Source organism: Phaethon aethereus, assembly GCF_964289735.1.
Source record: "Phaethon aethereus genome assembly, chromosome: 10".
NCBI classification, from domain to species: domain Eukaryota; kingdom Metazoa; phylum Chordata; class Aves; order Phaethontiformes; family Phaethontidae; genus Phaethon; species Phaethon aethereus.
The window spans coordinates 8,678,092-8,691,557 of NC_138586.1; the positions used below are offsets into that span (position 1 = coordinate 8,678,092).

At 52.9% G+C, this 13,466-nt stretch overlaps 1 protein-coding gene across 1 annotated transcript in view; it reads right to left on the minus strand.

The window, feature by feature from the left end:
- The window catches only part of GPR50 (G protein-coupled receptor 50), a gene marked incomplete at both ends in the record, with an annotated part of 41,662 nt that extends 29,534 nt beyond the window's left edge, over window positions 1-12,128 (minus strand). Inside the window, one exon of the mRNA XM_082004039.1 lies at window positions 11,954-12,128. Within this exon, the coding sequence (XP_081860165.1) occupies window positions 11,954-12,128 (175 nt within the window). The remainder of the gene's footprint in view (window positions 1-11,953) is intronic.
- Between the last annotated feature and the right edge of the window lie 1,338 nt (window positions 12,129-13,466).

Here is a 13,466-nt window from a genome sequence, read left to right on the forward strand (position 1 = left end):
GCAAGGAAGAAGAAACACTGCCACAGGAAGGCTGAAACAGTCTACCTTCTTGTAAGCCCTCTTTGCTACTTGCCCACTGCTCTGTTTCCATATCTGCATAATTTATTCCAAAGCAAATTTATTATTTTAAAGACTCCCTGGGGAAGACAGAGAAGGCTGTGTGTCTGCTAAGGGACACAATGCTGGTGTTCGTCCAATGGTTATTTCTTGCTCCCACACTCATATCAAAGGCTTTGTCTAGCCCAAGATTTAGCAAGGCTTTAATTAATGGCTTCTGATGGTACATCCACACTGGGAAGGCTTCTCTCATTAGCTAGTCTATTGTCCTAATTAGGTAGGGCAAGCCAGTTTTACTCCCTCATTGCCTGCACAGGAAGCCCTAGTTTTCCCACCTAGGTCTTCCCTCAAGTCAGTTCCCAGCTCCTCTGTCCTGACTTGCCTTTTAGAAGGGCTTAGCTAGGCAGTGGCAGACAGCATCCCCCCACCTTCCAATGCTAATCTAGACCAGGCTGGGAATGTTTGGTTTACTGCAGCTGTCCTCCTGAAGGCAAAGCCCTCTGAAGTCCCCAGCGAGGTCCTGGATCATCAAGAATTGGCTGGTCAGCATCTGTCAGGAACAACATGAGTACATTGCCTAACAAGTTCTCTGTTTTCCTATGAGGATAAAGCTGGTTTATCTCCGAAGGACCAGAAGACCACTGTATGTACCTAGATGTTCAGTCCACTCCTAACCTGGGTGAGAAGTGCCCTGAAAGATGGCACCTTGCAACAGGCTGGGTTTGTTGAACCCTTAAAACACAGGGTGCTGTGCAAGGACACAGCTGGCCCGTGCAGAAAGGCACCGCTCTGCGCCCCAGGCACCCAGACGCATCGCAGCAAGAAATGCAAGCAGATCCCCTGCGGGAGCTGCGAGCTGGCGTCTCGTCTAGACCAGCACAGAGCTGCGACTCCCACTGCTCCTCTTCGACCTAACTGCTGGCCACGAGAGCTCTCGGCAGGCAGGACTGCCTGTCTGAAGGCAGAGATTAGCCTGACAGCTTCTCGCTAAGCAAGTCCTTCCTTCTCCCATCACACATGCCCTTTTCTGCAAGTCCTCGCACCATACTTCTGCCTTCCCTACAGAAACTCCCATGGATGAGCCCGGGAGAGATGGAGCTTGCAATCCATGCTGCAATATATGATCATCTCTGTGCCTATCAACTACACCTGCTTTTAAAGGGTTTTATCAGCAAGCTTTCAACTTAGTCCAATTAATTTTGCCTAATCAGTTTGGATTAGTAGAAAGACTGTTTAAGACATAAGACCTAAGACATAAAAGCAGAGCTTGCTGATGACTTAACACTCACATCTTAGGTATGGTAGAAAAGGTTTCCTTCATTTCTAGTCACCCCTTGGAAAAGCCAAGATATAATCTCTGACTTTACAACATCTACTTCTGCATAAAAGGGAACAGTATACTTTATTCTAGCTTAATTTCTCCCTGCAAAGCAGAGCACTGAGAAGTCCAGTGATGGTGCCAATATTTTTTGAAAGGCCAGGAAGAAAACAGGCAGAACTAGTGGTGGAAAGCAGAGGACAGCTAACTTTTTAACTCATCTTTGTCTTTGCTGCTGCTTATTGAGATGCTGAGATCATACTGGCCATTTGGAAATATGCTAATGGTGCAAACCTCAGAAGAGACAGATACCTTTTCCGTCAGATATTAACAGATACTGTTAGTGTGAGCATGATCTGCCCACCACCAGGAGTCAGATGAGTGCAGGTCGGAGGAGACCATGTGAGAGGATGATGGAAAGCATGAGAGAAAAGCAGGAAGATGAATTTTGGCAGCTCCAGACTACTCCAAATGCTACTGGAAGCCTCTTCCAGGGATATTTTATGTTGTCATGTCTTGCTTTTAGTCTCCGTACCAGGAACTGGAACGGGTGTTTACTACACTTGAGATAAAGTTAGCGCACCTTACGTCCATGTCCTCGTGGCACCGTTGGCCAGACTCTTCCTGAATTTCAGTTCTGACCTCCTCCCCGACCACACAGAAAAGCCACAGGCTTGGCCTGGAGGTGCTGGGCTACCTCACTTGGCTGGGGAATCAATCGCAGGGGCTGGGTTTTGCTTTTGTTTGGGCTGGCTCGCATCAGCTCTGCAGAGAAGACACCAGGCCAGTGTCAAGAGGCCTCCACTGCCCTCCCAGCTCCTCCACAACAGAGGCAACTTCCAAAAAGTTCTAGAGCATCTCAAAGTAAAGGACGAGGAGGGAGGATCTTGGCATGTAGAGACTGAAGAACAATCTCTACAGGTCGCAGAGACTGAAGAACAAATTAACCTAGAAAAGACATAATCATAGAGGAAGGCTACCCAACCGCTCAGCCCTGGCTCTGCTCCCCAAGATGCCTCTAGCGATGTCAACACAGAGAAACCAGGAAACTTTGGTGAAAAGCTGCAGGTACAATGGTACAATGCACAGCCATTGTGCTCAGGCAGCACGGGGCCAAAGCTACCGACACGGACTATTGTTCTCCCTTCTGTTTAGAAGAGCGATGACTTGCATGAACCTTGGCTTTAAAGTACGTGCTTAGCAACCCCAGCAGATAAACAGACAGCATTTCCGTGGAATACCATAAGGTTCTGAAAGAAATACATTTAAGTTATTTTCACAATATTATTAAATCCAGGAGTGAATATTTTGAATATGGTATAATCCATTTTCCTAGGAGCCAGCCAAGAACAACACTAGGTTTTGCTTGGAATCCGACAGCAGTGCAGGGCAAGTGCCACCACACTGCCATCCTAGCCTCATCGTTCCCCTGGGGACATGAGCAGGAGCCCCACATGCCACCACTGACATCCCCAACCCTGCCCTCCTCTGTCAGTGTGCCTCGAAACACAGCTCCCATCAGCTCTTCCCTCACCTGCCACACGGGCAAGCCCCGATTCCTCCTGCCGGTGCTGGCCTGACTCTGCTCTCCTCCAAGCTGGGGACTCTCCATTGGCCCCAGGAAGCCCCAAAGCTGAGTGCTGACAAATACAGTAGGAGGGCAAATGCACAACACCGAAAAGGCCAGGCAGGAGTATTTCAGCAGCCTGCAGATGAGGCTCAGGGCTAAAGAAGTAGGAGGACAGTGAGATCTGAATGGCTCCTGCCATTGAAACTGGACAGCAGACACAAGTAGGAGAATAAGTAGGTGCGTTGGGTAGGTACAGAAGAACCAGTCCTGAGCACAGATCATCTCCCCCCGGTCTCCAGCAGTTCCACCCTAAAAGCAGAGCCCAAACCCCTTCCCATGCACCAGAACGCCAGTCTTTTACTCCCTCTTATCTTCTCTACCTGCTGCCCCACTCCACAAACCCTTCATATGCAAGTCCCATGGTTGGCTTAAGCTGCTGTGGTCACCTAAATCAATAGGCCCTCCTCACCCCACAGCACATAGGAAAGCAAGTTAGTCACCCTGCAAAAGTCATTGGAAAATTCTGGACCACCTGGAGAATCTCTCCATGCCCTAAATCCCTCCTTGTGAATCTCCCCACAAGTAGGACAGAACTGGAGCCACAGGAGAGCCTTGTGCCACCACCTTGCCTCACGCAGGCATCCCACGTCTCACATGTGGGCACACCGGGAAGGCTGCTCCCCCCCACCTGATGTCGGGCAGCGTTTCCCTCTGGCAGCCACGGGCCAGGGCTCCGGTTCCTACTGCAGCCAAATATGACTCTGCTGTGGATTTCACCCACCTCATTAGGATTCAATTTGCTCTACTTTCTACTGCAATATCTGCAGAAATAAAACCCACAGCTGAGATCTGAAGGCCAGACACAGGGCTAGGAGGAAGAGGAAATATCTTGGACTCCATTTAAATTCTGGCTCGTAGAGCCCATGGGAACTGCAGGCTGCGTGCCTGCTCAGCACCCACGGGGCCTGCTACGTTCCCTCCCAGAAGGCATCAGGGTCCCTTGAGCCCACCTACCCTCACCATCAAACACGAACGTCTGCAATAGGCAGAGCTGCAAGTTCTCCCCACCTTTCTCCTCGGGATGGGGAAGAGGTGCAGCTCGGTTAGGCTGAGCACCCTCCCGTCCAGCCTTGTGCGCTTTGGCTGTGGCCAGCACATCCTGCCACTACTCCTCCTGCTGTGGCTGGTTCTCACCACTCCATCAGCATTCCTACTTCTCCTCCTCCTCTCTCACATTCTGTGCATCGCCCTGCCCAGGCCTCGCTGAACCCGTCTCTGCCTGGATCCCTTCTTTATGCTGGCCCGGGATCCACAGCTGTGACATGCTTATTGCCCAGCAGCTCCGGCACCCAGCTCACTTGTGCCTGAAATTCACCCAGGACCAAGCCTAGGCGTCTAAGTCAAAGGACAAGCAGGGATTCAGGGCCCTGGGCTGCTGGACCTCAGTCCCCCGCAGCCATCGCTGCATTTGTCAACATCACATCTGAAGGTGACGCTGGGGATTGTTCAAGAAAGATCTGAGGTGTCTCAACAGAAGACAGCAAGTGGACAGTCTCAGAAGACAGGGACTCACTGGTCCTCACTCCAACTTTCAGGAATGAGAACAATTAAACTTGAGAAAGCTATGCCATGGGTCTCCCTCCACATCTTCCACAAGGAACAGTCCTATCAGACTGGGGCTGTCTGGGACTGTGGCCCAGCCTTCTCCTTGCCAACCAGCCCAAAGGACAGTCCCATTCTGCTCCACCCCTGCTCTCTGCTGTGGGACAGACTTGGAAGGGATTAAACATCCTGCACAAAGAAAAGCAAACAAAATGCAATGAAAATGCAAAAAGAAAAAGAAAAAATCTCAATTAATTTCCATTTTATTTATAGGCCATCACATGATAGTTGTGGTTTTAAGCCTTTTAACTAACCATTCCACAAGTCACACAGGGAACAGCTACTTTGAGCACGTATGCTCACCTTCCCTCTTCCCGACACACATTCCAGTTTGTGTTGAAGGACTGTCTGCAAGGTAATTAATTATTTGCTATTATCTAAGCCAGTACTTGGCTCCCCAAATCTTTGAGGAATGTCAAGTCCCGGGGCAGTAATGCTTTTTGGAGCTGAAAGGAAAAAGAGAAAAGCCTTTGCTAGAGGCAAGGAAGGCCAGAGGGGTCAGAAGGATTCAGAGAGGGAGAAAGGGAGGTCCGCACGGGGCTGAACCTGGCTCGCTAACTCTTGTTGCGAGGTCCATGGGGTGGCCCTCCTGGGGAGGCAGGGTGTTATTTTGCCAGGTACCAGATGCAGATCTTCCTAATCAGAGGGATTTAGTTTCCACTAACTGTATGGAGACCTGCACCAACACGTAACAAAAGTTTTGTTGAACACTTTGCAAAGACAAATATGCCTCAGTTCAGAAATGCCAGAATTACTGTGGAAACTCGTTTCATTTCTCTCAAATCATTTATCTGTCATATAATCACTTGCTTGACTACATACCATCTGGCTATCAAACCACCGGTACCCCTGAAGCGCATGCTGAGCACTGCTGACTTACCGAGTGACCAACAGTGTTTTAACTCCGTTCCCAGCTGCACATCACAACTTACGGTGCTGTGTTCAAGTCCTGCTCCAGAGAGGGGTTTGTCCTGAAACCCAGCATGTCATGGGAGGGGGAGGAATAGAGATTTCTGCTGGAAGTTCCGCAAAGATCCACAAAGGGGCTCCTGAGATCCAGCACTCCTAAAAATACTCCCATCTACATGAACTGTAATGGGGGGAGGGGGATTGTCCTGCAAAAATAGAAAAAAACAAAGGCAAAAATTGGTGGCTTTGACCTGACACAGTTGATGGGGTGGAATCCCCTTGGAATCCCCTATGGAGCTGTATGAAGGACTAGTTTATAAATATTTCTGAAGCTACCGCGTTCCAAAAAAACTTCCGGGCGGCTCACACTCCTCCGGAGCTCGCAGAGCACAGAGCGGAGCGGCAGAGCGCGGGGTCACGAACGCCTCTCCGAGCAGGACCGCGGCTCTGAGCCTCCTCCGCGGCACTCCGGGCACGCCGCTGCTCCCGCAGCCCCGGAGCAGCCCAGCGCAGCGCTGCCGGGACGAGACGTCCAAGGGCCCGGGTGGGAACCCAACCTGCGCCCCCCGAAGCTGGAGCTCACGAAGGTGACGCTGTCAGACACCTCTCCCAGCCAGCTCGGCCGTGGGGCTGCGCCCTGCGCTGCGACACGGACCAAGCAAAGCGCCATTCCTCTGTCCTCGTATGCAAGTCACCTTCTAGGAAAACACAGGTTAAGACTGTTCTTCACGTTACACTGCTTTTACACTTAAAGCTCGCGCTTTACCTTAATCCAAATTAATTTTCTCACAGGTTTTATCCCGCTGTCACTCCCGCTTTTCCCACCTCCTACGGCTGGTGGCCCCACCCCAGCAGCCGCCTGCAGAGCCGCAGGGGCGGGGGGCTGCGGAGGAGGGACACAGGGAGGGACCGACACATCCCCACCGGCACGGCTGCTCCACCGCGCCCGGAGCCTGCTGGGCGCACGCGGGTACAGCCCCGCTGCTCACGCAACCGATCCCTTCCAACAACTCCTCTGCACCAGCCACGCAGCCCACGCAGCCACCCCAGCCAGGCTCCGCCGGAGCAGCCCCGTCGCTGCAGTTGACATCCCACGGTCGATGGCGCCGGGAGCATCACTGGCTGTCGGCTCGATACGGCAAATTCATCACCGTCCTGTTGAGTGGGTCAATAATGAAGCTAAAAGCAAACGCTGGCACGGATCATTCCCCACCGACGGCGGGGAAGCGACGGCGAGACCATTTGTCAGCAGTTCACCCATTTGGTGTCGCAGGCGCCCATCGCCGCTGAAGAGCGAGGGGGTGGCGGGTGCCACCCTCCCGCCTTAGAGGACCCAGGGAGCAGGGGAAGGGGTGCAGCTCCAGGCTCCCCTGGAGTCCCAGCTACCTTCAAGCTGTTTTAGTGACAAACAGCGTGCTTCCCCCAGCAGAGCCCACAGAAAACCAAGAGACATCTCAGAGAGTCACGGGCTGGATAAATCAGAAGCGCCGGTGGGAGTGTGCTCTAGACAAATGAATCAGTGGAACAGACGAGCAGCTCCTGAAGCATCTACCCGCAATGTACAGAAAGAAAAGATGTAATTTCAGGCTTGTGGCAGATGCTGGATGGTTTGCGGTGCTAAAAATAAATTAAAAAAAAAAACCAATCTCAACACACCTACATATAATAGCTAGCTTTCTAGAACAAGGAAATCCTGCAATAGCTGGAAGAAAACCAATCACAGCTCTCAGCTGCATCTGAGATAAGGAAACACAACATGGTCCAACATAACGGCTCTAAAAGGTCAGTTTCCCAAAACTAGAAACAATCAGACACTAAAATAACTGAGAGAAAACACCTAAATATAAGCAAATTGGACAGTGCTCATTGGGAGGTGTTTAAAGACGCCTTAGCAGAACCTCCTTTCCCCTCCAAAAAAAACAATTCAAAATTCAAAAAAGTTTATTGTGTTTAAAGTAAGAGGTTTTAAGACAATTTATTAAGAAATAAATATGTGACAAATAGAAATGCACTACAAAATTAGTAGCTGGAAATCAACACATTTTATACAGAAAGCTAAAAGAGATCACAAAACTAATGGCAATAGGTATGTGGGGAAAAAAGCAACAATCAATCAATACAATAGGCTTGATGCTAAAAAAGTACAGTGAAATTATCCTGATACAGAAAATGTCGAAAATATAAGCATTGCTTTTTGTCTTTGCCGAAAAGGATGACTTATAAGTCCAGTATAACAAAATTTTCTGAATTCCAGAAGCAAGTTGAGAAGATACCCGCCACCATCTGTTAACCACTTCTCACATCTGTAACCAGAAAACCTGCACTTCAGAGCGTATAAAGGAGCTCCCCAAATCCCTAACACTGGCTTTCAAATAAAACAATGAACAGAAAACATGTCCCAGGCCAGCCAGGAAGTTCCAGAGTTCTTGGAACAATAAATAAAAAGCCCCACTCAAGCAAACAAAAACTTAGCATTGTGCCAATATTTTCAGAGGACAAATGGCCCGACCCTGGAAGTGCAGGCAGGTTACCCTGCCTGCGGTCCCCGGCAGAGGCAGGGAACGGGCACTATTTGGGGATGGAAACACAATTAGTGCTAGTCACCACAGTTTTCTGGTCGGACCACTTGTCAAACTGATCTTGTATTTCTTCTAAGAGTACACATTTGGCTGACAAAGGTAACCGTGCTGACATAACACACGCAGACTTGTGTGTGATGCTTGACTTTGGCCGGTGTGACAGTCTAAGAAGAAAATCCCCAGCGCTATGCAAACATCAGCATGTAGTGTATATCCAGAGGATTAAAAGCCGGTTGAGCCCAGTGACCTCATTAGAGTTATACCTGTGCTGCCCACTCCCACGGGGGTTTCGGCTCCATGGAGAGACATTTCCATCAGGGCAAAGAGCCCACGAGGCAGCAGAAATCGCTCTCTGCCCGCCAAGCTCCAGGCAGAACTGGTGGCAGACGTGGGTTTTTAGGGAATGCACATTTTGGCTGCGTGCCTAAGTTTGCAGCAAGTTCAGGAGAGCTAGAGAAGGGTATTTCCAGAGCCTCTACCAGAGAGCAGGCTAACTCATTGAAAAAGATTGGCTGGCTGTAGAGCAGATTTTCACGCTTGTAAAGCTAGCGGGACCCACAAATGAAAAACCATGAACTCAGCCATGCCAGCACCGGTCGGTCATGCTTCTGCACATGCCGTGTAGTACACGGCTCACTGATTTTTTTCCTACATGGGCCTTAATCTGTGCTCAGCACTCTGAGCACCTTCCAGTAACAACACAGGACACACCAACACCCACCCGACATACGTTACACCTTCCCAGAGGGAAAGAGGAATGGAGTGATTTCTTTTGGAAAGTTTCAGAGGTCAGGTCTTTTGCTTTTAAACTCCACCGGTGCAGGGATAGCAGGGTGGCCAGGTTTGTGAAGGCTGAACAAAAAAGTTCACCCCTTCTCACCTGCCTCCCATAAAGACAGACAGACATCTCTCCTGCCAGAAGAGCAGAGTTATTCCCCACACCTTTCTCCCTCAGCCCTCTAAATGTCCTGCACTGTGGACATACGAACCAAAGCCTGGAGCTTTGTTTGAAGCTCTTGGACCACACAAGCAGCTCCAAGTGTCCAGGTAGCTGGGTGTTACTGTAGGAAAGCTTAACGCCAGCAGTTCTCCAGCATGACTGAATAACCACCTGTGGATGTGAACTGTCCACCACAGAGGAAGCCTGGGCATAGGCATCACTCACCTGCTTCTGCTCATTCGGCTCCAGGCAACTGCTGATGTTCTCCAGGCAGGTGACCACACCGGTGAGGGTATCCCTTGTGAGACCCTACTTGATGGCCACACTCGCACTCTCTGCCCGTTGTAGCTACAGGCTGCGCAGAGGTGCTGACGTGCGCCAAGTACTGCAGAGAGGTCCAGGGGGACAGACCAATCCCCACAAGAGTGATCACCCACCACAGCTACTGAAGCAGTGCCAGTTTCACATCCCAGCCTGAATCCAGCTTATCCTGGTGATACAGTTTTAGCTCCAGCTGGATGACCTTGTAGCTGGGCTCTTGCTAGCTTCCCTGGGAGCTTGCTCCAGAAACGGGGGGCTTGGTGCTTCCAGGATTTGGCAAGAACTGACACATCCATAACAGGCAGGTGCCCCTTTCGTTTATTGGACTGGCTTAGGGTGGGTTTGAACGTGAGCAGAGAAACTCTTTGTCCAAAGGACTCAACCGGGCTGCTGCACTCCAGCTGAGCCCCTCTCATTCATGGTGTTGCTCACGTGTCAGGAACTGAGCCGAGATCCCTGACTTCTCGTTTTGCGTCCAGGGAGGCAGACAGTCTGCTTGCTTCCCAGTACGGATGGGTGCAGGATATTGTCTGAACATCCTAAACACTTTCCATCAAAAACAGATGACAACAGTTAGATGCTGGTTAGGTGTTTTACCTTACTGAACTTCAGACCATCACCATCGGTCTGACCACCTCACCTTCCTGCTGCTGAACCCCTCTAGTGACTTGGCAAAGGGGGTTTTAGCCTAAACTAAACCCAGTTTAGACTGTTGACTGAAGGAGGAATGATGCGCAGGTTGACAAAGCAGGATGGGTCTCTTGAGACCCACCACTGCCTTGAAGCATGTAAAACTGAATTCCCCACTCGTCATGCTCAGGTTCTGTGTGCAATGAGAGCCACCTCCCCTCAAATCAGGGAGATTAACAAAAATTTCGCTTGTGTTGGTTTTACTCATACATCCCAATAGCTTGTGTGTAAAGCAGATAACGGGCTGCTGACAAGGATTGAGATTTGGAAAATACCTCCATGGTCACTTCAAGGGAAAGCTGTTCTTTTTCACTTTTGCAGGAACTTTAACTCAACTCACAGCAGAGGCAGTCTTAAGACATGAAATGCATTCTAGTGATTAACAATTTGAAAGGTGATAAAAGCAGCTAAATAGTTTCAAACCTGCTTGCTGCCCAACCAGCCAGATAACATAAACCACTAGTTATCTTGAGGAGAAGGGAAAGATGTCTCTATTTTTCTCTCCCAGAACCACTGATCACAAGCTCACAGTGCTCACATTTTAAAGCAAAGCTGAAGAGAATGGAAAATACCATTCCCAACTGCATTAAAGTTCTCATAAACCCAGTACAGCATACAGTACATTCGTGTAGCGTGTATACTATGGAATGTGTTTCGTGTACCAGTTAGAGAGCAACTGGTTGAGGTCACTGCAGCCAGCGCCTGCCCAAGCCAATAGCCATTTGTGTGCTATCATTAATAAATCAAATTAAAGGCACTGGGGGGAAATTGTCCCGTCAGCCTTACCCATCAACTACTTTTACTGAACCCTGTAGAGTTGCTCCATATTTACAGAAGATTGAGAGAGAGACAGAAAGAGATTAGCATCTCCAAACTGCTTACAACTTTGTCTTACACATTATAAACACTAGAGATATTTTATTAAAACCATTTTACAAGCTATGAAACTGAAGGTCATTTTATGTTTTTCACTGTAAAAGCAGACAGCAGTGTAGTCCTTAGCAAAACATACTCCACAGTACTTTTTAAGCAGCACTACACAGGACACTTTAAACTCCTTACAGAGCAATATATATCCAGTGCTATTTCTTTGCTAGAATAACAAGACGCTGAAGGTGAAAAAAAGTACACCCTCAAAAAAACCACAGCCCTCTTAAAAACGGTTATTATCAATACCAACTTAACAATTTTCCTAGATTAATTCATTAGGGAGGTCCATACCTGAGGCTCCAAGGCAGGCTTTCAAATTAACCAGGGGAAAAACCTGGAAAAATCTTCACTCTGCTTTCAGTTGGTCACCTAAGGCAGGGCAGCTTTGGGATGAAAGCGCTAAAATCTACGCAGGGCTGGGACATAACAGCCCTGTTACACCGCGCTCCGCGGTGTAACGGGCTCCTCTGTCCCTGACTGCGGCACCCGCAGCGCTCCCGGCCGGCGCCCGCTCCCCCTGCATGTTCCCAGCACGCTGCTGGTTGCGGGGATCGCGGGTTTTACCTGAGTCGCGACGTGAGTTCGGGCTCCTCGATTTGCAGCTGCCTCTGGGAGACCGGAGTCCCGAGAAGCTGGAGGGCAGAAGTAGCGGCACGGGACAGACAGACAGCGAGCCGGCAGCGGCGGTAACTCGGGTCCCCGGAGAGGAGGGGGACTCCCTCTCACCCGGGCCGGCTGCCGAGGCAGCGGTGCCCTTTGCCGCTCCGGTGCCGAGGAGAGGGGCTGCGGTGCTGGCCTCGGCTCTCGCCCGCGAACCCCGAGGGTTCCTGCCCCGCTGCGGGCGGGGAGCGCTGCTGTGTGGGGCCGGGGGTGGCGGAGCCCCGGGCGCGGCGCGGTGCCGCTCCGCCCGCCGCCGGCAAGTTGGCGGCGCGGCCGCGCTGTCGCCCGCGCCCGCCCCGCGCCCGCCCTGCGCTCACCGGCGTTGCGGAGCTTCTTGTTCCTCAGCACCGAGAGGATGACCAGCGCGTTGCCCAGCACATCCACCACGATGGTAACGATGAGCACGGCCGCCAAGGCGGAGGCGGCCCGCGCCGACGGACCCCCCTCCAGCCGGCAGCCCGGGCAGCTCCCGTTGCTCTCCGGCCGCTCCATGCGCGCCTCTGCCCGCTGCCGCCCGGGCCCGGGCCCGGGCCCGGGCCCCTCCTCCTCCTCCTCCTCCTCCTCCTTCTTCTCCTACCCCGACGGCAGCCCCCCGGGCGGCTGCGCCCCGGGGAAAAGCGCGCCCCGGCACCCGTCCCGGGGGCGCACGCCGCCCCCTCCCCCGGCGCTGCCGCCCTCCCCGGGGAGGGGCGGGGCTGCTCGGGACGGGGCGGGGCTGCCGGGGGCGGGGCTGTCCGGGGCGCGGCTGCCCGGGGCGGGGCTGCCCGGGGCGGGGCGGGGCTGCCGGGGGCGGGGCTGCCCAGGGCGCGGCTGCCCGGGGCAGGGCGGGGTTGCCCGGGGCGCGGCTGCCCGGGACTGGGCTGCCCGGGGCACACGCTGCGCTCTCCGGTCCGATGGCGCCACCGCGCGGCGGCGGCGGGGAGCAGCGGGGCGGGGCCGGGCCGGAGCGCGCGCTGGTGGCAAGCAGCCCAGCGCGCTGGTAGCCGCCCGCTCGCCTGCGCCGCCCGCCCATCCCCGCCCGCTCTGCCGGCTCTTAACTCTCTGGCTGCAGCCCGCAGCGCTGCGCGCGGCGGGAAGGGTCTAGGGGAGGGCTGTGATTTCGGCCCGAGGAAGAGGCGCCGGGCAGCGGTGCCGGCTCCTCCGGCCTCCGCCGGCACGACGCGGTGCGCTGAGGCGGCCCCCGAGGGAGGCAGCCGGAGGCGAGTGCCCTCGCTGCCCCGCAGCCGCCCCGGCAGGGCAGAGGGGCCGCGCCGCGCCCGCAGCCCCTCCCGCCTGCGCAGCTGCGGGGGGCTCGCACGGCTTCTGCCCTCGGACAGGACTACCGGGAAGGGAAGAAGCCACCGGGTGAAGTTTTCCATATTTCCCGTGTCGCAGAAAGGTTTTTTTGCCTTTGTTGCCCGCTGCAAACGCTGCCCGCGGCTCCGCAGCCTCCCGCCCCCCCAGCCAGACTCACCCTCACCAGAACTTTATCAACCAACTGTACCAGAACAAAACCATCCGCCTTCGGTTTAACGCTTTTCACTGATTCTCCTGTGTGCAATGCCGAAGCCCCAGCAACAACTCGCACGCTTTTCAGCCGCAGGAAAGCGGTGCTCAGCAGGGATGTCCACCCCCCGCAGCCCAGCCTCGCGGGGTAAAGCACCTTCTGAGCTTTACTCCACACCAGCATGAGCAAGAAGAGACCAAGCCTCTGTGGTTAGATTGCTGCTGCAATACAGCAGCCACATAAATTCTCAGCTTTATTGAGCAAATAAACTCAGAAAATAGGTTTTACGGGCTGTGGAGATCAGCCGTGATGCTGTGCTAGGGCCTGGGTTGGGGCAGGAGAGG